Source organism: Strigops habroptila (assembly GCF_004027225.2).
Source record: "Strigops habroptila isolate Jane chromosome 13 unlocalized genomic scaffold, bStrHab1.2.pri S16, whole genome shotgun sequence".
NCBI classification, from domain to species: Eukaryota; Metazoa; Chordata; class Aves; order Psittaciformes; family Psittacidae; genus Strigops; species Strigops habroptila.
Genome location: NW_022651054.1, coordinates 2,396,159 through 2,419,875, shown reverse-complemented (window position 1 = coordinate 2,419,875; position 23,717 = coordinate 2,396,159). Strand labels below are relative to the sequence as shown.

General features: G+C 53.0%; 1 protein-coding gene across 1 annotated transcript; it reads right to left on the bottom strand.

The window, feature by feature from the left end:
- Window positions 1–1,867: 1,867 nt before the first annotated feature.
- YWHAG (tyrosine 3-monooxygenase/tryptophan 5-monooxygenase activation protein gamma) lies at window positions 1,868–22,608 on the bottom strand. Its single transcript, XM_030472274.1, has 2 exons — window positions 22,182–22,608; window positions 1,868–5,603 (listed from the first exon to the last, which is right to left on the bottom strand). The coding sequence occupies exons 1-2, from the start codon at window positions 22,266–22,268 to the stop codon at window positions 4,947–4,949; spliced, it is 744 nt and encodes a 247-aa protein (XP_030328134.1). The 5' UTR covers window positions 22,269–22,608; the 3' UTR covers window positions 1,868–4,946.
- Window positions 22,609–23,717: the final 1,109 nt, after the last annotated feature.

Genomic DNA, 23,717 nt, shown 5'->3' with positions numbered 1-23,717 from the left:
TCTGACATGCCCGGTCTCCCGAATCCTGTGTCTCCCACATCCCGTATCTCCCACATCCCAGGTCTCTGCAATCCCGGATCTCAGCACCCGGGGTTCTCACCATCCTGCTCTCCAAAACTCTGGGTCTCATCACCCCGGATCTGAACCCTTTGGGCCTCAACACTCCAGCGCCACCATCCTGAATCCCTGCATCCCTGAGAAACAAGCACAGCCCCTGGGTCATAGGGGCCTGAGGGCAAAAGGCGGCTTCATGGGCAGAAGCTCTGGCCAGAAACACCCTGTCCCCGGCAGCATCCCCCTTCCTCTCACCCCATTGTCACGACCAAGGGGGCTGCACCCATGCAGGGGGGCTGGATGTGGTGCGGGGGTCCTGGTCCCGGTCCCATTCAGCCCCATCTGACCCCATGTCCCTGTATGGAACCAGCCCTACATGGCTGACACTGGGCCCATGGCTGCGATGTTCCCGCTCGGATAAATCCCACTAATCCCCCTTGAGTCATCCTGGAAGCAGACAGTGACCTGGGAGGAATCCTGCAGCTGCGGGGCCCCTCTCCGGGCCCGGGGGGGGCTCCATGTGCCCCCGGAGCCCCTTCACCCCGAGCCCCAACCCCTCTGCCCCAGCAGTGCAATGAGTTTGGTAGGTCTCAGGCCCAGTGTGGGGCTGGGGTTGGCTCTTGCTTGGGGGGTCACACATGTGCTTGGGGGGGCCTCCTCCATGTGCATCACTTTGGGGATGGGTGACCACGGCAACCAGAGGGATGGGGATGGTTGCCATAGTGAGCAGCAGCCACTGGCAACCCAGCCTGGGGGGGGATGAACACCAACCACCCCTTCCCGGCCCTACATTCCTACCTGGAATGGGGTCAGTGCAATGAGCTTGGCAGGTCTCATGCCTCTGGGAGAGCATCCATCCATCAGGCTCCAGCATCAGGGATTGGAGAAGGGCTGGGGGTGCCCTGCATGCGGAAGACCCCATTTTAGGGCTAAATCCTGCCCAGCAAGCGCTGAGAAGGCTCCTGCCCGCTGGCTCCACACTCCTCCCTTCCCCCTCTGCCTCTCCTGTGCGTCTCTGGGGTACACGGACACATGGGCACCGCTGATGCTCCATCCCGGGGGATCCATTTCCTCCTCCAGCTAGGGAAACAGGCCCCACCAGCGAGGTGAGTTGTGGGTCAGGATGGGGAGATGTGGGGATAACCCGAGCTCGGTGGGGTGCTGGGCTCAGTTGGGGTCCTGCTTCCACAACACCCCCTGGGCAGCCCAGTGCCCATCAGCCTGATGATGCCTCCAAGGGAAGAAGCCCCCCAAGGGCACCCCATAACCTCTCCCATGGCCAAGCCACGCAGGGCTGTGCCCACGGACCCCTCTTTGCCACCACCCGGGGCTGCTGCAGCCCCTTCCCATGGGTCCATCCCGCCCCCCCCGGCTCCATTGCAGGGCCCATGAGTCAAGGAGCAGTTTATGGCTTCCAAAGGAAGGGAATATTTTTACAGCGTGAGTCACCGCAGGCGGCTCCAAGTGGAAAAACTATGGGGGGGGAGGGAGTAAGAAGCACCCACCAACCCCCCTGCTCCCATGGGAGCACCCAGGGTCCATCCCCCAGGCTAGGAAGGCACCCACCAGGCTGGGAACAGGGTGATGCAGGGCAGGGCATCACAGAATGGGTTGGGAAGGACCTTAAAGCTCATCCAGTTTCAAGCCCAGGGACACCTTCACTAGAGCTCCAAGCCCCGGCCTCGAACACTGCCAGGGATGGGCCCGTTTCCCTCCGTGTTTCTGGATGATGAGGAGCGGGACGAAGGCTGGTTAATGCCAGCCCCAAGCCCTCCCCATAAGCCCGACGCAGGCGAGACGGAGGCAGCAGCACTTGACGTCAGATCTGTAAGTTTATTTGCTCAATGTACGACGGCTACATAATGACTCACATTCATGATATTCCATCACTGAGGAAAAAACCGCTAAGAATGGTCCGTGTGTGAAAGAATTCCTTACAGAAACACGGCGTTGGAGAAAAGAAGAATCACTGATTTCGACCTTAAAAAGAGTTTCACTGCATAACATGACAAAAAGCACAAACAAAGGCTCATTCAAAGAACACAGTCATTGTTCTCCTACACTGTAATAGTTATAGTTTCACCATGACGAACACCAGACATTAAGGTTAAGCTAACACTGGTGTCTTCTTTTTGCTTTTTTTTTTTGCTTTTTTGTGTTTTTTTTGTGTTTTTTGTGTGTTTTTTTCGTTGCTGTTTTTCCTTTTTCAGAAAAGAAAGCCAAAAAAAAAAAACCAAAAACCCCCCTATAGAATCGCATGTCACGATAGCAACATCCAGAACAGATCAGTTCGTTACGATCACTAGTTGGTAGAGAGCAAACTGTACCCCCCCAAAAAAGAAAAGGAAAAATAAAGGAGCAAAAAAAAAAAGGAGAAAATAAATTAAAATTAAAAAAAAAACCAAAAAAAACCTTTAAAAAACTGGATTTTGAAGACTATTTTGTCATAGGAATACATAACATCTACAGTATAAGTTAATAAATTTCAAGCTACTGTATAGAAATACGACACTAGCATGCACAATATTGTATCAATAGAGTAATGGAGCAGTAATCATTTCACTGGAGAGACAGTATCATAGGCAAGTGCATCTCTTAGAAAACCAAAGAAACCAGTCAAGCTGCTTCGAAATCAAGTCCCTGACCCCCCCAAACTCCATTTTGAGCCCTCTTGTGCCATCTCTCCTGCAGAAGTTTCCTAAAGCAGCCAGAGCAGAAGTCAAAAAGAAGGGAAATCAAAGGAAAATAGACAAAAAGGCCAAAAAAAACCCAAATAAACAAACAAAAAAGATAGGTTTTGTAATTCCAGTAAATCGCTTCCAAATTATAGAGCTGGGACGATGCTGCTCATGGGTTCATCAAAGGAAGGTAAGAAGCTTAAAGCCATCTTCCAGCCCACGGCACCGCGAGCATCCCGCTATGGGATCGCTGTGGGATGTGCTGCTGGGCAAGACCCTGCATGTGGAGGCACCCCAGTGAACACCAGCTTTACCAGCATCTCCGTGGCATTATCCGGAGCACAAGCACTGGGCTCTGCTCGCTCCCCATGGAGTCGGGATGGCGGTGGGAAGCTGGAGCAGCATCAGAGCGGCCGTACCGTGTGTGCAGCACCGCGCTGCCCGCGGCCCTGCCTCTCGCAAGGGAAAACAGGGAAAAAGCCTGTTTCCAAAGCGGAATCGCACACACGCAGGAGCGTGGGTTTCCCTTCCTGCGCGGCGTTAGGTGCAAAGCTACGTGGCGCAGCGCTCCGCGAGCCGGAGGACAGCAGCGAGCTTCCAACAGCGATGGGGGAACTAAAACGAGAAGTTTACTCCAAACAGGGTGACTACTACCTGCTAAGCAACACGGATGTCCCGTCTCCCACCCCCGACCGGATCAGGCTTGGGAAAAGACTTTGCTAAGAAGAGAACTAAGTTGCTGGGCTCCTGATGGGCAATAATAATGTCTATGATTGTAGCTCTTCCCTTTAAGGATTTCTCTACCAAGTTAGTTTCTAAGCTCCTGAAGTTCACTCATTACACCACAAGCTTCCCCAGGAGAAAGGAAAAACACACCCGGCTTCCCTGGTGACAAACGAGGGAGCCTGGGTGCCCGGGATCTGCTGACAAACCTCATGGTACAGTGGGAGAAAGTCAGGCAGAAGTGAAATGGCAGTGCAATCCCTGAGGAAGCAGCTGTGGCACCTTAAAAATCAGGATGGTCTTTTGAAATACCAAACACAGTACATGACATACAGACCTGAATGCTCTTTTTTATTATTTTTTTTATTATTATTATTTTATTATTATTATTATTATTTAAGTGGCATTTTTTTTTTTTGTTTTTTTCCTAAGTTGAAACACTTCCCCCTTTAAGTCTAATTGAAGTTCTTAAACCTTTTGCTGTGGACTTGAAAAAGAGTTGAAACAGCCGCTAGCCAAGCACCTGGTATAAGCTGTTGACCAAAAAACTAGAGCAGCTTTGATGTTTCCTCAGGCAGGTGGTCTTCTTGCCTTGGGCCACATAGAATAGCTAAAGCCAGTCCACAGGCGAGGACTGAGCAGGAAGGAAGCCAAAAGAACTAGCCAAAAAAACCAAACCCGAAGAAAGCAAAAAAACAAGACAATCAAAAGGCTTGATGTCATATGGCTGTAATGTAGAAATACTGTAAACTGCAATTTAGTGTTAATACTGGCGGCTACCCTCATAAAGATCTTCAACGAAAACAAAACAAAATCACCCCGAAAGATTGGATGGCCTAAATCCCAGAGCTTTGTGAGCCCGGAATTCTTTAGTTCTTAATTCCTTCTGAATTTGGGGATGTGAAGCGAGGCCCTGCCAGGCAGAGCGCCGCAGCAAGACGCCCCGCGACGTGGGACGGACACACGGCACTTGGACTGCGGAAACAAACGCACAGAGCCTTGCTGGAACCACTCGATTCCTTCCTGGAACCACACAATTCCTTACTGGAACCACAGAACTCTCTCTTTTTTGTTTGTTTTGTTTTCTCTCCTTGTGTTGCTTTCCTTAACAAAAACGAGGGCCATTCCATCCACACGAATTCGCCTTAAAACCCCTTTTTTTTTAATGTGGTTTTTTTTGTTTGTTTGATTTCTAGCAATAAAGTTAAATTAAAGACAGCTCCACTTGTATTAATAATCTACAGAACAGTCCATATGCCAGTGAGGCTGCTATTCCATTACCAGCACAGCCAGCCTGACTTCCACTAGTGGTGTTTTGGCAAAAATGTCAACGAGGCAATCAAAGACAGGTAGTGGGGGGCCTCCCTGGGAAGGGGTCCCCTCCCTTTTCCCCTCCCCCCCACCCCTGACACCCCCCCCCACTCGTGGGAAAAAAATAAAGACTGCAGTAGTTAGCATCAGCGTGCGGCTGCCAGTCCATCGTGGGGGGGTCTAGTTGTTGCCTTCGCCGCCGTCGTCGTCTTGCTGATCGCTCGTCCAGAGCGTTAGGTTGTCGCGGAGGAGCTGCATGATGAGCGTTGAGTCCTTGTAGGAGTCCTCGTTGAGGGTGTCCAGCTCGGCAATGGCATCGTCGAAGGCCGTCTTGGCCAGGTGGCAGGCCTGCTCCGGAGCGTTCTGGATCTCGTAGTAGAAAACGGAGTAGTTAAGCGCCAGCCCGAGCCGGATGGGATGGGTCGGCTGCATGTGCTCCTTGCTGATCTCATGGGCTTCACTATAGGCTTTCTCCGAGGACTCCACCACGGTTGCCCTCTTCTCACCGGTGGCCACTTCGGCCAGGTAGCGGTAATAGTCCCCTTTCATCTTCAGGTAGAAGACTTTGCTCTCGTACTGCGTCTCGCTGCAGTTCTTGATCAGGTAGTTGTCCAGCAGGCTCAGCACATCCTGACACACCGCTTCCAACTCCTTCTCGATCTTCTCACGGTAGGCACGGACCATTTCTATCTTCTTCTCATTGCCATCGGCAGAGGTCTTCTGCTCGATGCTGCTAATCACTCGCCAAGAGGAGCGCCGTGCCCCCACCACGTTTTTGTAGGCCACGGACAACAGGTTCCTCTCTTCGTTGGACAGAGGCTCGTTCAGCTCCGTCACCTGCAGCAAGAGAAGGAGAGACAAGAGAGACATTTGGGTTAAGCCTCGGCCACTTGATGCTCCCATCACATGTCCGGGTGTTCCCACGTATCTCTAAGCGAGAGGCAGGAGAAGGCAGCCAGCTTGCAAAGTCCTGCTGTCATCCAGCATCTGCTCCCATCCCAGAGGGAGCCAGCTGGGAAATCACGCCGTGGTCCAGTCCCCCAGCAAAAGAGGCGGGTTGGGTTTTATTCCAGGTATTCTCCAGCTCCTAAAGAGTTTTCCAGAATGAGAAAAATCTTCTAGGAAAGAGACGCCTTCCACCTGCGGGATGAGAGTTGGACTTGGCGATGGAGGTGAGAGGGACAGGCAAAGCAAGAGGGTGGAAAAGGTCTAGAGCCACGAGCTAGCCACATGGATTAACAATACCACAGCTACAGGGTGCTCAGCTTCTCCGTTTCCCACAAGCACATGCTTCTGAGATGCCTAAAGAACACGTTAGATGTTAAAATTACAGCTGCCTTAAGGTATGTGCATGGATAAAGACTTAAAAGCTCACATGCTTAAGAGTATGTTCTTCCCACACAGGATTTTCTCCGTTGAAGATAAGCATTAATGCACAGCATCGCTTCTACCTGCCTCACAACCGCAGCAACGGGGGGATTAAGGAGATGGCAGAGCACAGAGCCATCTCACAAGCAGGCTGCCAAACACCTCCTCGGCCAGTTCAGCTCCTGGGAAGCATCACACTTGATGCTGCAGTTATGGCTCTGGCCAGCCCGGGAAGGGCTCACATCCCCCTTGACTCCATGCTGCATCCCAGCTGTGGTTCTGAGCCCTTGGAGTGGGTGCAGCAGCCAGACTGCTCCATACAGCTCCCGTGCTGTGTAGCACAGCCCTGGGTGTGTGTGATATGCTGCTTCCTGCAGAGGCTCAGCCCGACTGCAATGTGCTAAATACCCCTGGCACGTTGTTCACGTGCAGCTTCCAGCCTGCCTTGTGCTCCGAGTTCAGAGGTCTCTAGCTGCCTGTATTGCTACAGGACTTTGAAACGGCTCCATTCATTCTTCCCTCTGAATGACACCTGCACAGACATAAATAAGAGGTGCTGTGAGGTTAAAGCCACCCTTGAAAGATAGTGGAGCACTGAAGGTGCCCCCCTGCTTGTGGATTGCCTCTCCTTGGAGATACTCAAAACTCGATGAGGTTACTCAGGGTCCTGTCCCATGTAAGCTGCCCTGCTTTGAGTAAGGCAACCAGGACTGGAAACATCCAGAGATCCCAGCCTGCCTTATTCTCTTACCTTTCAGTTGTAAATGGAGTGCCCAACACTAACAGCCATACAAGACACTTGCTGACTCCAACAGTTTCCTGCCCTGACACTGGTTGTGAAGGTTGATAACCGCAGGAGGCTTTTAGCAAGACGCTCTCTAAGCAGAGATACCAGTTTTAAGTGTGGACCAAGCAGGTGAGTTTAAAGCTGCCCTCCAGCTACGTCTGCAGATACTTATCACTGCAGAAAGAAGGAGATTTACCTCCTCTCACCAGAAAAGTCTTGCTGGAGGACAGCTTTATTAAAACTACAAGCAGTTTCGTAGGATTAGCTTTGCCATAAACATTTTAAATTCGAAGCTATTAAGGATTATGACAGAAAGGTGCCTCTCCAAATCCTTCCAACAAACTGGCTGCCAGATGGAAGGTTCCACCTGTGGAGAAAGCAGATTCCTCCAGGGAGCTCTGCAGGGAACTTACCAACGCAGAAAGGGAGCCCTGTTAACTGCTTCCTAGCACTAGCCAGGCTCCCAGAAAGGTAGAGCACTGCAGAGAAACCACATAACATGGCCAGAGAGAGGGATCACATCCCTCAGCACTAAGAGAGGGAAGGGAGGAGGCTGCAGTCCCACACATATTTCAGTTTGCCGCTGAGCTGAGAGAGGAAGAAAGGAAAACCATCTGGCACTTGCGTTCCCAGCAGGAAGAAACGCAAGATGCCCAGGACACGAGGTATCAGACAGCAAGGGTATGCTTAGCTGCCTCAATCAGAGTCACTGGAAGGTGGAAAAGACGTATCCCAAGTTAAGCTGCTGCTGAAGGCTGCACTGGTGTCTCCTGCCATGACACACTCGGCGCTCCAGCATGGAATTGCAGTCCCTGTCACACTGCTTTTGCCAACAGCGCTGGATGGGTGACTGTCTCCAGCAGAAAACCAGCCAGAAACCACTGCAGCCAAGTGGAAGTGGGTCCGTGCCTTCACTGCAAGCCTGTGCTGGCCAGCCAAAGGCTGATTTATCCTTTTCCACTGCAGGATACCACCACAAAGTGAGTTCAATCAAGCCAGAGGCTAAACAGAGCTCTGATATACTTGATTTATAGCATTGCATTGCACGCCTGGGGTGCCACATCAAAAAGGCAATATCCTGCATCAGGCCTGAGTTAGATTGCAGTGGTCTCATTACAAGCCCTTTTGAAGAAGAACTTCTGCTCATGTTTGTTTCCAGCATCCAGATTAATGTTAGCAGAACACTCCCAGTTCTTAACTCAGACCCTGGACGGGCAGCACCCTCATGTATAGACCAACCCTGTGAGCATCAGGTCGCCTGATGCCATTCCCAGCACTGTTACATGGAGTTAAAGACTTCAAATATCCAAAGAAAAGCCTCAGTTTGGCATTATGTTGGGCAGGAACAAAGCCATCAGGCTCTGCCTGGAAGTCTCCCTGCTCCCTGGGAAGCTCAGTCATTTGGGAGTTTTATTTCCCTGGCTGACAGCAGAGAAAAGCAGAACTTGCACCACGAATCTCAGTAACTGTCAAGCCTCATTTCACCCTCCTGCTCCTGCAGATGGGGGCAGGAGATGCACGTGGCTGAAATGGAGTCAAGCCTTGCATGTGGCATGAACAGCCAAGCGCTAAGAGCTGGTCCACACGCTCACACAGCTGGAAGCTTGATAGATGCCAAGTCTTTAACTATTCCGAAGGGGAAAAATAAGAAGAAAATAGACCTTTTTCATCTTCCTTTCTGCTTCTCCCCCCATGCAAGCTCAGCCACAAGACTGGCTCTTTATCAATGCAGAGCAGCAGGAGATGTCAGCCGTGGTGCTTCTCATTTCCCTGCTAGTCTCCAGGTAATGATCTTACTTGTCAGAGCTTCCCCTGTGCCCTGTCACCGCACGTGGCACACGTGCCAGGGCCAGACCCTTCACATGCTGCAGGCAGAAGCCCTGCCTAAGGGCAGAGGCAGAGGAGAGGACACCAGGGAGCACAAGGCTACACCGGGCTTGCCCTGGAGCAGTCTACACTGACAGGCTTTGGCTTGGAGACACGCTCCATCACCAAGCTTGAGGACACTGCCAAGTGCCAGTCTCACCAGTTCCTGCAGCCTTTGAGGGTGCAGTGTCTGCACCACCAAGACTCAAGTGCCCTAAAGCCATAGAGATAATCCAACAGCTCCCGTTGGACAAAAACTGCTGGAAGTTGAGGGTTTCTACTGCTCGAGAGTGCAGAGGTTTGTACAAAGCAAAGCTCTTGTTGTACTTGCAGCGAAGGTCTTCAGAGGTTCTCCTGATTTCCCTGCAGCGAGCTCTGACTCAGCACTCTGCCCAAAACCTGGCAGGCTCCTGGCATGCCCAAGTGTCACATCACAGCCAGGGTAAGGCTCAGCCTCATGCGAGAGGCTGCAACAAACCTGTCCCTAATGCCGAGGTCCATGCTCTCCAAAAGCCCAAAGGTTGGTCCCACCGCACCTTCTTTCCAGAAGCATCCTAATGAGCAGGCTTAGAGACCTACAGGGAGGTTTGCTTCCAGGCAGTGGCATGTTAGTTTGCTTACAGGGCTTATTCCAGGACCCTCATCCTCCACTTTTCACCTTGCACCCATAGGTCTGAAGTCATTTCTGAGTGCATCAGGAAATAACCATTTTCGAGGACCCTACAGGAGCTGCAAAGGAGGATTTCAGTTTAGCCGTTTACCCTCATACACTTCTCAGTTTTATAACTAAGTGCCCACCCATTGATGGCTTTGATGTCTTATCTTGAAGCATACAGCAGAGCAAGCTGATCACACCCAGAGATTCTTCCCTGAGGAATACCATCAACATTTGACAGTTTAATCCATGTTATATGCCTCAACATTTCTGCTTTTCTGATTGCCTAGAAGAGATCCTGAGTCCCTGAAGACATGAGGTATCTACAAAGGAGAGAGACAACCATGAGAACCTCCAACTGCCCAGTGAGAATGGCTGTCGAGTATCAGAGCTCCTCTTCCACCAGGATACACAACAGCCATCTCCTCCTCAGCACTTGTGTTTCCTCTGCTCTATCTACAGCTCTGCACCATGTAATTAAGCATGTTATCTCCCAGCAGAAACCCTTCTACTGTCTTGTTTTCCTCCACATGCAGCTTATAAGTGACACTGAGGCCTGGCCTAAAGGTCCCCCTTCCCATTTCATTTTTCTTTTTAAAGGCAAATATGCTTTTGAAACAACTCACTGTCCAGAAATCCCATCACTGCAGTTCTCAGCTGCTCTGAAGCCACTAGCAAGGGGAGCAACCAGCACACAACCACTTCAGGCTCAAGCAAATGATAACATTCATGACTACCTGCAGCCACACCAGCTTCCCTGCCATCTCTAGCCATTGTTCTGCGGTGGGACCCCACCACCCATCTGCAAGCACCCCCTTCAGCAGGCTGAGGGTCATTTCGGAAGTGACACACCAGAGGCACTGCCTGGTTTATTGTCCCCATCTCATTCTACATTTAGCTTCCACCCTCAAGCACATCAAATGTTCACCATACCCAGCGGCTTCAGAGCAGTCATGTTGAGCTGTTGCACAGCCCAGGCGAGAACAGCTTCTCCTTGTGCACTCCAGAGCGAGCTGCCCTATGACACCACCGCAGCACTCGCAAAGATGCTTTTCCTCAGCACTGTCCTACTTCGACACAAAGTAGGCGTGTGTTAAACCAGACCTAAATCTAAAATCTCACCAGATTGCATCGGTTTGGGTCTGTTCCTCCCCCTGCCTTCTCCCCCACGTCATACTCCCAAAGTGGAAGCGACACCATCACATCACTACTTCTCTCCTTGCTGACCCCTTCCACTGTCGTCTCTCCTTGGGTTTGATCTCAGCGTGGCCAAGGGGATTTTTGGCTGCAGGTCAAACCCTTCCTCTCATCTCAGACAAGACCAGAAAAGCACAAGCAGGCTGTGGGCAGAAGTTAGTTCCCCACTGCTGCCTCCTTTGACTGTTCAGTATGAATAACCCTGTGCTAGTTCCCGCTTTTTAAGCTGTTGGGGCCAGCACTCATTGCAGGAGAGCAGCTGAAGGCACAAGGGATGGGTCTGCCATTACAATTTAAATTGCCCTGAGTGCATCAAGGACCAGTGTCCGCAAAGATTGTTAATTGCTTATAGCATCTCCAAGGCTACTTAGGCACTCCAGACACTGGTCAGGATTCCTGCATGCTCCTGCAGCTAACAGAGGCTTTCATCCCACTCTGCAGCCTTTCTTATTTAAGTTGACTTTGAACCACCCAAGACAAAGTCTTCAAATTGTGAGGGAGATGTGAAAACCAAGAGCTCATTCATGTCACTGGCCTCTGTAGCTTAAGAGCTACTTAAACCAAATTGAATTTCATTGTGCTGCACACAGGTTTGACCACTCCTTGGAGCCTGCACATCTACTCCTCTTCAGTCTGGCTCTGATGGATTTCAGCTAGAGAAGGAGCAAGTTTCGACTACCTGGGGCATTCCTGCATGTAAAAGGTTGTAAGGGAGCCAAGGCAAGAAAGCCAGTGGCAACGGCAGGGTGCTGAGCTCTGTTCTGCCTCTGGTAGCAGCATTTCATGTACCACCCCTTATCTGCAGTGCTGCAGTCCCAGCATTCGGTCTAACGGCTCAAGTCTTCCCTGCTGCAGAGCACCTGGGGGCCAGCGATTTGCCTCAGCACCTCCTGCTGCAGCTTTGGAGATAAGGCCAGCACAAGGCAGCATCCTCCCGCCTTCCATATGTGGCTTCCAGGCATGCTATTAGACCTTGCAATCTGCCACGGCTGTTAAGTTGACAGAGGGTGAACCCAGACACATCACAGAACCAGCTGGAAGGAACAATTCCAGCTTGGGCACCACGTGTGCTCTTCAAGTGCATCAGCACAGAGCTACCAACCATCTCTGAATTAGCTTTGACCAGGCTTGTAGCTGCTCCTATGGCCAGTATCTGCTTTTTGAGCCATTAAGGAATTATGCCCAAGTTGTTCTTGTCTGCATTATGACCACCCTGTTTCTCCTTAGCCTCACTACTAAGATGAAACCCTGTTTCACTGTCTTGCTGCCACTACCTATGAAAAACTCTTGGGAATAAAGCAGCAATCTCTGTTGGTCTAGTGCCTTCCTGCCACCAGATGGAGAGAGCAGCAACTCCAACCACATCAGCCCCAGCACTGAAGAGGACTGTCACTCAGGGCTCATCACACCATCTTCAGCAGATGGGATACCAACACCTTTGCCTTTCTAACTACAAAGCAACAGAAGGGATGCCAAGCTATTCCCAACCCAAGATACAGCAGGCTGGCAAGCTTCATCTGCCTACTTTTGTGTTTCTGCAAGCACTTTAGCAGCAGCCCAAGATCATCACCCTTCTCCACGGTTTGGGGAGATCTCCTGCCTCAGATTATCCAGTCTGTTCCCTGCTGATATCGCCTTTTCTCCCAAGCACATGGAAGACCAGTGCCACAGCACACCATGGGAGCTCAGATGTGCTCCTGGAGCATGCCACAAGCTTGAGGAGCTCACAGGAGATCCTTTTGAAAGGAGAAGGCTACATCTCTGTAGCCTAAACCATCTCTGTTTGATGGAGACATTTCTGGTCTCCATCAAACATCTCCAAGTTGGAAAGCTCTTGGAGAGTAACTGCAGCTCTTTCTTTAAAACATGTCTGCACGTTTTAAAGACTTGGGGTTTCTTCCATTCAAGCGTTATTCTTCTTCAGAAAAGTCCATCCACTCCCAGGCTTTTTAGCTGAAGCAGACAGCCATGGCAAGCCCACTGGCCATTTCGTGGTCAACACAGGGGAAGACTATTTGTTTCCCCTCCGATTTATGGCCAAACAAACCCAAGCTAGACAGACTTCAGGGACTCCAGCACGTAAGCAGGGACACACTAGATAAAATGGACCAAGTTTCTTGTGGGGAGGGTGTTTAGTGCTGCTGGGAGCATTAGCTGCTTAAAGACTTACCCCACAGCTTCTCAGAGCGCTAATCTGGCTCAGAGGTTAGTGCTTTCCTGCTCACCTCCAGCCCCACTGCCAGGCAGTAAGCACCCTGCCACCAGATCATCAAATCCTCCCCAGAGCTTCAAGTGCCAGGGCTTGTCCTTAATCAGGGGCTCAAAAAATGATGGTGTTACGCTGTACCCATGACCTCTCTTCAATTGAGCCAAGTAGGGAGAGGAGAGATGATGTGCCATGGGCAGGACACCTTGGGAAAGGTTGAGAGCAAGTTCTGGCTGCTGAGCGAGCCTGCTCCCAGCTCTGCTGGAACAGGATGAACTGGGCACTTCTTGGCTGCTTGCATGGCTTCCTCCTGCACGGCAGAGCCGTGCTCCAGCGGGATGAAATGGGAGAAGCTGCAACCATGCAAACAACTCCTTGCAGCTAGCCCGTCAGTTTAACTGCTTCGTGTCATTACCCCGGACACTTGGGGCTTGTTGCATCACTGCAAGGCTCTGAAATATTAAAACACCCCAAGATCTTTCGCTCGGCAGAACCAGCAGTTCCTTGCGGGGTCTGAAACATGTTTCACCAGATGAAGCAAGAGGCTTTGCAGAGCACACAGGTGGACTGCAGCATGCCAGCTCCACCACAGGTTTCATTTCTGCATCAGTGAGGAAGGTGACTATCCCTCCAGATGTACTTTACCCTCCCACTGCTTCAGGGATTTCAGGCTTGATCTTACACACCTCTAGCAAAGGCAATTTTATTTCATTTCTTAACTGCACTTGTAGAACAGAATGTTTTTGCTTTCTGGAACACTGCAGCCAATTTTAAATTACAAGAGGGTCACTTTACTGTTCTAGATTTGCCTGTGGGTTTAACTACCCTCGCCTGGCTCCAGCTACCTCTGCCAGCCCTCTTTTGAAGCCCATGGGACTAGTACCACAGATTTGATCTCGGTGCATCACAGGTGACAGAGCCCCTCAGGCACAGACATCTTGACACCACCAAACACGCGGAGCCAAGCTCCCAACTTCAAGGTAATGAAATATTCATCCCACGTAACAAAGGCCAACAGCATAAAGGCAAAGCTCCGGTGCCTTCCTCAGCTGGGTGTAAATCAAAGGCTGTTAATCTCCCCCCAAGTTCTCATTCACTGCTGAATACTAAGCATTAAAGTCTTTCACAAGTGCAGATCTACTGCAGTTCTCAAGCATATCTGTTAGCATAGAGCACAGCAACAGCTTCTCCCAACTACTATTAATAAACCTCGTGCTGCAGAGCACCACGACTGTCCAAACAACGTGTCCATCAGCAGCCTTGTTTAATGCCGAAGCTGAGGCTTGTCGCTGTTGTTTTCTAGAGCCTGGCTGAAACCATCTTAGAGAGGAGTCAGAAGCACACTGACACGCCAAGTAGCTCTGCCTGGAACGTAAGCAAAGACACGTCCCAAGCAAGCCAACCCATCCAGTAAGATCAGAGGGAATTTGCAAACAATTAAGGAATGGTTTGTACTTTGAGCCTCTGCAGACTTGGGTTTGTCCATAAACACCCATAGAGTGACTCAATTCCAACATCTCCTTTAGGGAAGAAAAACATTAAGAACTCTAATCCTTAATCTGGAGATCACTTTAAGGGAATCTCATGCCACCATCAGTGAGATGTTCTCTAGTTACTCTCCTCCTGCTATTAACTAATGCACTGCCCTTGGTCACTAGATCACTAGTTTTGTGCCAAAAATCAGGTTTGTTTAATACCTTATTGAGCATGTGCTGGGTTATTCCTGAGATGAGACTAAATCTGGGTTAGCAGAGAAAAAAGTGAGATTAGGGGGAAGTTTGTACTTAAACAGGCAGACAAAGGCTTTTGTTTCAGCAGCTACACAAAGGCACCGCTTTTGAGAGTCAGCCTCACCAGTGCTTCCTGCAGCCCGAGGATTGCTGCCTCATCATTTCAGCTCTGCTTTCCAGAATTTACCATTTCTGGGCATTTCCAGCCCCCAGCAAGCAAACAGCCAGGGTGAGACTCCTGGGTGAGCCCCAAGCCTTGTGCTCCAGCAGCTCTGGCCCATCGGAGGGGCTGGAATGCCGCGGCAGCTCAGGCTTGCTGTCATTGTGCACTAGGAGAAGCTGGACAAAGCCATCCGGCTGCTGAGCTCCTCCCCGAAACAGGCTCCCCACCAGAGCCATGGGTGGGAATCCAGCATCTCGACATCCAGGCTCTGGAGAAAGGAGACAAGCTTCTTACTTCAAAGGTATAAAGAGCAGAATGGAAGTCCTTTTGTCACCGTTTTCCTTCATTTTAGGATGGGAAGAGGGATTTTGCTCATTAGGTGAAGCAGGCAGGGGGATGGACAGGAGAAACAGCACTGATGGACACAGGATGGACAGCACTGGCCATGCCCAGCTGAGGAGATGACACAGCACCAAGTTACACAAACCCCACAGCCAGCTGGTTGTGGGTCCTATATCCTTCCCCTTTCCTGCTTGCTCCAGACCAAGTGCAGATGGGTGAAGTCCCCCACAGCTGCTAAAGGCTGCTCTGCTTTGCAGGGGCAAGGGGGGAGAAGGCAGAAGCAGAGAGCAGGAGGGACCCCAGCAGTGCTATATCCTACATGGGAGAGCACCTCCCTGCCCCCTTGCAGCCTCACTCATCTTGCAGGGACCTCCACCACCCATGTGTGAATAGTGTGCAAGCCATGAGGTGGGTCCCCACAAAGCCATCTTGTCCATGGGGGAAGATGAGTTCCCCCATCCCCTAAAGCTGCAGAGGCAGAGCCTGGCAGCCAGAGCAGAGCATTTTATCTGACTACCACCAGTGTGAAACCGTCCATGGGCGTTTATCTCAACAGCATCCTGAAGCCAAGCCAAAGGTTTCGGAGGTGGAAAGTCAAACCCACCCTATCTTCACCAGCCCAGAGACAAATCCACAGCTACTTCCCCTTTGTTTTAGCAGATGCCAAAATGGGTTTCCAAGCTATCACTTCCCAGTGGTGACTATTGCTTGCAGAACCAAACTGAGTAAATACCTGCTCCTGTTTTCATTATCTTTCTGGTTTCCAGACATCACGTTGCCACTTGTCTGCAGACATGTGAAGCTAACAGGAGGGAGCCAGGGAGCCTTCAGTCAAGGACAAGTTACGTTAGTTACCTTTCCAGTGAAGAACAGAGGTTGGCGAAGGCTTTCAGCCTTCCAGAAAGAAATACCAAAGGCCTGGAAGCAAAGGCAAGAAGGTCTGAGCTGGCTCCAAGCCAGTTAGACCAAAACTACTTGTAACAGCATTAGCTTTGGAAAAAGCTATCTTGAGCTGTGGAGCACTGAAGTGTTGAAGAATGCCTGGAAATATCAAGGTGCATCAACTACCCAGACAACCAAAGCCCTGCATCACGGCATTGCCACGGTGAAGTGGAAGATGTTGCCTGTGTCCTACCAGGATTGGCAACGGAGAACTGCTTGGGAAGCCAGGCAAATCTCGTTTCTCTGTGCTTTGTACCACAGTTATTCCAGTACGCATTCACGTTTCACTGGCAGCCACAGGTCAGGAGGCAGAACTGGGCAGAAAAGCAGAGGGCAGCTTCAGATCTGCAGATCCTAAATGCCCCAGACACCAACCGTAGTGAGGAAAGGCTCCCTCAGGCCAGACCACAGGCATTTTCCAACCTGCTCCTCGTCCGTACCTGCCTCTGAACACCCCAGTGTCCGGCTGGGATGCACCAAGCACCTAGCTCTAGTCTGAACTAGCCCAACAGTCCTTTTTGCTCTTCCCTGCCAGACTGGTACTGAGCTCCCAACGTGCTACTCACCTCCGCCAAGGGAGAGAAGCAGCACTGACGAGTCCATCAGTGCTCTGTGTCCAAGGACACATCTGAGCTCAGACAAAGCTTCCCAACAAGTAGCTGGTTACTCAAGCACCGGCAGTTGGACACACAAAAGCTTGGAATACGTGCCCTTGCACACGACTTCCTATGCATCCATATGCATCCATGGTTTACCTGGCAGGAAGCTGCTCAAAAGAGCTCAGTTGTAGAGCTCATGTATTATACCCTGTCACATGCACCACCATCCATGAAGGTTCCTCCAGATGTGAAGTCATGGCTACCACCCTCCTCTCCCAGCCCCTGCTCCATCACCTATGCCTTAAGACATGTTTCCTCTTGTATCCTCAAGAGTCACAGCGAGTGGATCAATTCCTAGCTACGGGAATGCATCAATCCAAGTGGTAAATGTGCCAAGCGTTATCTTTTCTGATGCCTTCTGGCATGAAGATGTGCACCCTCAATGCTTCACCCTACTCAGAAGGGCAGTTCCATACCACCCAGACACGCTGGCTGGCGTGTCCTTGCTCATATTGTCCTAGAGCATCTACTGAACCCAAGGAAGCACAAATTCCTTAGGGATTCAAGATAGAACACTGCATCCAAGGTGAAGACTGCTCACCATAGGACAACACCAGAGGCCTCTGACCACAGAAGGTTACAAAGCTCCTACCAAGCTCATTTTGCCCTTGCAAAATCCCTTCATGGGCACAGCTTAATCCCACCCTGAATGGCACAGACCATCCCACAGGAGTATTTCAGTGGGAGGAAGAAGAACAACCTGCTGATCCTCCATCTATGCACCATCCTGTGCACGCTGACCTCCTTCTCCACCTCAGTCCTAATCATGCTTCTCCCAAGCATGGGACACCCTGGTATGGAGCTGGTGCAGTGAGGAATCAGTGCATGCGCTCCAGAGGTGCAGGTTTCAATTCAGAAAACACTTCTGGAGCTGTAAGTTCTGTGGTTGCCCTCAAATAGCTGTTCTGTAGCTTCGAGCAAGCCCAGGTTCACATCGCTAGTGCCCAAAGAGCCTATTCTAGAGAGCAACTGTGGGATCAGCTCGTGAGCAAAGCTTGGGCAGACAGGGCTTGTGCATACACACTGTAAGCTTCCTTGGTGTTCAAAACAGACCAACCACAAAGAAAACCCCAAAAAAGAACATATAATAGAAAGCCCGATGAGACCCCTGTGAACCAGCCATCTTCAACCACAAGCAGCAGATCAAGACAATCCCCACCGACCTTTTTGCACTTTCAGGGCCAGCCACCACCCAAACGATCTCCTGGCTAAGCCCAAAACATCCAGGAGCTCTTATAGAGCCCTTCCTTGTCCAAGAGCTCGACTGTTTCCATGTACCCCTGCAGAGGATTCCATTCTCTACCACAGTCTCAATATCATTTTTGTTGAGGTCAAAGACCTATTTCTCATCACATCCACACCTGGCTGCTACACTTGGCCAACAGAGAAACCCAGCATGGTCTCACAAGTGGCTTTTCCTAAAGCACATCAAGACTTACCAGGAGCTCAAAGGGGAATTCCTAAGAGCTCAATCTGCTGAAGGCTCACCAGTTAACCCAGTCACTGTGTTCAGTGCCCGCTGCACTCGAGTACAGGGCACGCTGCTACCTGCCCATGGCTTGGGTGCAGATGTGCAGCCTCCCTACAAGGTCCTGAGAGTGATTTACACACCGTGACCCACCAGGAGGTTGGAAGCACAGCAGGACAGCAGCCACCCTGCGGACCTCCCCCATCACTCAGCTCCGAGCAAGCCCTCAGTGCTAAAGGGCAAGAGGACTTCTCTAGGGCTGCTCCTCTGTGAGTAAGAACAAGCTGGGAAGCACACAGCCATACGCTGTGGTGGTCCAGGAGGCACCACGAGGCTGAGCAGCATCTTGCCTGCGCAGAGGGCGGCAGCAAGAGCATCGATGTAGTCATGAGATGCCAACATACCCTCTCCACTCCAGCACTGGAAATGGTTTCTGCAGAGCCCTCCCCAGCCCCCCTGGGAAGCGTTACTACATTCCTTGCTCCTTTCCTACCACCACAGATGCCTGCCCAGCACTCCTCCTGGAGAAGCCTTTCCCCCTCACCCCTTTGTCTTGCCTACGCTGCAGAGCAGAAAACAGCTGATCATCCCTGCCCTGCTTCCCTGGGCTCTCCGCAGAGGAGGGAGCTGTGTTATTCCCTCTCTTCCCAAAGGTGAGCTCCTGTGTGTGTGAAGCCCCGCTGTGTGTGCTGACCTGGTCACTGGATGTGGTGGGTGATGGCCTGCCAGGCTGCTGAGCAACACGGCAGGAGCACACCCCCCCCGTGCCAGGAAAGGCCTCTGGTTACCCACATCTGCTCCTCTCCTGACCCACAACTGCCATTTACTGTGCCAAGACCCAGTTGTGCCTAATGCTTGGGCAGCAGCCATCTACCTGTCCACATCTCCAACCTTCACCCCAACACAACCCACCACAGCTGATGGCCCCCAAAGTCAAGTAGCCACAGGTTGCCCTCACAGGGGACCTTCGGTGGGCTCAAGGACTCTGCCATGTGGTCCCACACCTACATGATGCAACGTGATAATCCTCCCCTCAGCCTTTCGAGGTCTTGCTTGTTCTCCTGTGCATCCTCTCTCCCCCCAAAGGCCTACAGGGAGACACATGCTCTGCTCCCCAGGCAGGGCCAAAAAGCCTCTAGCAGCATCAGTGCTGCCCAGCTAATGGATATCGATCCACAGCCCTGGTGCTGGGTTGGACAGAAAACTCCTCATGAAGCTGAGGCAGACAAAAAGGCAGCTCCCTTCAAGCACAAGCACTGCAGGCAGCAAAACCCCAGTGAGCTGGGAAGGAAACCGCTGGTGCTGCTTGGGCACAGCATCCATTGGGCTGGCAAGCCCAAGGTAACACCTCCCAAGTGACCAGCAAGGAGCATTCCTGCTCTCCAACGCATGGTAGGGCTCACTGTACCCCCGCACAGTGACAAGGGACATGACCAAGGTCATGCAGCCATACCCTGGACCGATGGGCTAAGCCCCATATCCTTCCCTGGTGCAGCATCACCTTGTGCTCCTGCTGGTAGGCGAGGGGACCATCTGCTGTGTTTCACTGACACTTCCCCAGTAAATTTGGCACATTTGGGGGCTGAAGGAGCAGCCCCACTCCTGCAGCAGCAATACAACTGCATGCACCAAGCAGGGGCACCGGCACAAAGCATTTGCAGCAAGGAAGGAGCCAGAACTTATTCTATATTGGAAGAGACTATTGTGATGCTGTACATCACTGTGGCAAGCAGCAGCGGATGAATCAGCAGGCAGAAAGAGGTCCCAGTGCACCATTTCAACCCCCCAGCACAGGCTCCGAGCAGGCAGGGCTGAGGCTCGCAGAACAATGCCGTGTCACCACCCATGAGGTGACCACCAAAAGGCTCAAGCTGCGGGAGAAGGAACCTCTTTTCCACCCCTCACCACCACGGCAGGCGCGAAGGGAAAGCCGTGCGGCATTCCCGAGCCCGGTGCTCGGGGAGCAGGCGGGCAGCCAGCTCTAGAAGGGCAAGAGGATGCTTCTGCATCCCGCTCTGTAGGCGCAGCCCGCATGCTCTCTGCCACCGCCTGGGTGCATTGCAGCTTGGACCATGGCATATGACATCACTAGGCGTTGCTACGGAAATGAGTGCGGGGTCATCAGCCTCCCGCACAAGTGGGGCCGGGCCCCACACGGGGCAGGGACAGGGAGAAGCGATTGTGTGACATGCCCGTCACGGCCGCCCGAGCCGGGCTCGGGGCAGCGCGGAGCCCAAAGGGAAGAACAAAAGCTCTGCCCTTTGTTTGCCGGGGCGGCAGCTCTCCCGCTGCCTATCGCTTCCTTATGGCCACCGGCAGGAGCCCCGGTGACTGCTTCACCCCGGGGGCCGGGAAGGGCTAGAAGGAAATAAAACACATAGATCATCTCCAACACCACCTGTGGTTCAAGCACCGAGCAGGTCAGGGAGGTTTGCCCGGCGGGAATACCGCACCACGGCTGTGCATCCCAGGCATATCCCTGTTGGCTTTGTCATAGCGGCTGTATTATCCGTAGGAAATGAGCTGGAGGATGTGCTCACACAGCAGGCTTTGCTTGGGAATGAATAGATGCCGTTATCAGAAAACAGTATAAAAGCCACAGCGCAGCAAAGGAATAGCCCCGGCTGGTTTAATATGATAATATCACGTTCCGATTATCCATCTTTCATTCCTGGATAAGCCATCTCCTCCCTCCCCATGCTCGGGCTGTGACAGTTTCGTCTGCTTTGATCAATGCAAGGTTATTGACAAAATGGTGCAATATGGGCAAACAGAGCTGCACCCGCGGCAGACTGCGACATTCCTAGATCAGCATTCCCTTCCCATCAGGCAGGGAGGACACCCCAGCTCCCCGCAAAGGTTCAGACCTGACTAAGAAGACAAACATAAAGCACAGTTTTCCCCTTTAAAGCACCCCCTCCCTCCCTCCACCCAGTCTAGCCTCTCTGCAATATGACAAATGCAGAATCTTCTGGAATGACTTGATCCTGCCTCCCACGATTGCTTTGTTTGCAAGATCAGATCAGAGATATGGGCTTTTTTTCCTTCCCCCCCCCCTCCCTTCTTATATTGTCAAAATGTCAGGATTGAAGGGGAGCGTTCAGTGTCACAAATCAGATCAGCCTGCTATATGCAGAGTCTTTATTTTAAGAGCGTGAAATGAATACAACATGACTCAATTCATAAATCTCCAACCAAGTGCAGTAAAAATAAGAGCTTTGACAGCCAAAGGGCTCCCGATCTTTGGGGCCACGAGCACACACCAGCCTCCCTGACCGCGCATGGGAAGGGATGCACGGCAGCGATGGGGAAGGTATTTCGGCAGCGGGGAAGAAGCGTGCATGCAACACATCCCCCTCCACACACACACACACTCCCCACCCCACGGCCTCGCCCCATAGGGCTTGGCAGCCCCCCAAGCCAGCGGTGACCCCCTTGGGGAGTGCTGCACCCCAGGGCTGGCTCCTGTGCCCCCCACGCTGGCGCAGGGCAGGGAGCGGCAGTGGGGATGGGGGCACACAGAGGATGCGTGAGGCAGGGAGGGGGGCCTGGTGTGGGGTGAGAGAAGGGATGGGGTAATGGGGTGATGTGTGGGGCAGGGAGGGGGCTCTAAGGCTGGGAGGAGCACATGGGGGGCAGAAGGACAGAGGAGATGATGGGGGGCAGCACAAGAGGCAATGCATGGGGGCTCTGTTGCAGGGGAGAGCTCGCGTGTGGGGCTCCAGGGCAAGGGAAAGGATGTGTGGGGCTGGGGAGGGCAGCTCTAGAGCAGCAGAGAGGATGCGTGGGGGGCTGCAGGGTAGAGGATGGAGGTCGGGACAGAACAGCGCGTCCCTGGGCAGGCAAAAGCAAAGAGATCAGGACCGGGGGGGGGGTGTCGGGGGCAGCACAAGGACCGGAGGGACGGCGATGGGGCGAGGGGCCCACAACCTCGGCGGGGGGCAGCACGGGAAGGGGGGGAGGGGGAGCTCGAACCCGGACCCCCGGGGGGGTAGCGGCGGGGGAAGGCGGGGGGCGCGGGCCGGCACTCACGTTCTTCATGGCGGCCGCCATGTCGTCGTACCGCTCGGCTTGCTCGGCCAGCCGGGCCTTCTGCACCAGCTGCTCGCGGTCCACCATCTTCGCGGGGCCGGGGGAAGGGCGAGGAGGCTGCGGGCTCCGGGAGGAGGAGGAAGGAGGAGGAAGGATGAGGAAGGATGAGGAAGGGCGGTAACGGGAGGAGGAAGAGGGCGGGCGGCGGCTCCTGGCGCTGCTGCGGCTGAGGCGGCGGCGGCGGCTGCACCCGGTGCTGTGCGCGCACCGCGGGTCACCACAACCCCCCTGCGCCCGGCCCCGCCCCCGGCCCCGCCCCTGCGCCCGCCGCCCCGGCCCCGCGCGGGGTGCGACGGGACATGGAGTCCTCAAGGGGCATTGGGAATGGCTGAACTCAGCCCTAAGGACTACAACTCCCGTCGTGCCCCGCGCGTCACAGACACACCGGCCCCCCCCCCCCCCCCCCGGCTCACCGCTCCGCCCCGCGGGGTCCCGCCGGCCCCTGGTGCTGATTCACCGGGAGCGGCCGCGGGGATGGGGCGCGGGGTGGCCCCGGGGGGAGGCTGCGCCCGCAGGGACCCTTCCGGGGCTCCCGGGGCCAGACCCACAGCCCGGACCCACAGCCCCGTCCCACTCGCAGCCACTGAGCCCAGGCACCCACCGTCCCCACACAGAGACATGCCCCGTGGTGCTGTGATGGTGCTGGGCCAGGCTGTGGTGATGCAGCTTGGTCCTCTTTGCTCTCCCCTGCCCGCATCCCCACGCTATGGGGCTCCGTGGGGCTCTGCAGCCGGCCCACTGAAGGGCAATGTGGATGAGTGGCCAGGCTGGGAGCGTGGTGTGGTCGTCATCAATAACATACATGAAATTGAAGCTGTGTGTTAGAGGCTCCATTAGGAGCCATAAGAAACCCCATCCGAAAAAGGCTGTGGGTAAAGCGGTGCTGAGAGGATGCTGGGAGAAAGGAGAGGGGTCTAATGAAGGGAGCCACGCTCATCCCAATGGAAACGCGTTATCCTGGTTGGAGGGAGCCGGGCAGTGCTGACGCGTGAGCAAACACAGTCCTCCCTCTCGCACACCCTGTCCCTTCCCGGGGCCACTGTCCCCATCCAGGTGCTTTGGGAGGTGTGAGGATGACCTTGGGGGACACAGCCATCCCACCTGCTGATCCCCGTGCCCTGCGTTCTATCCCGACCCCCCCCCCAAAACCTCAGTGGCACCGGGATGTGCCGGTTTCCATAGAGCAACACCATGGCTACAGCTTGCTATGGCTGTTCAAAGCCCGAGGCCATGGCCTCACCCATGTGTTTGGGGACAAACTGGTTTGGGAATGCTGTTGGTGATGCTTTATCGAGCAGCACCGTTTTGGGGTGAGATCTCCCTCTTTCTTGTGGTTTTAGCGCTGCTTTACAAGTAACAGAGAATCGAATTGAATGGGTTTGTTCAACACAAAATACTACTTTGCTTACAGCTTCCGAGAGCAGAAGAACTCACTGATGAATGAAACTAGAACCCAGATCCTCTCTATTTCCTCTA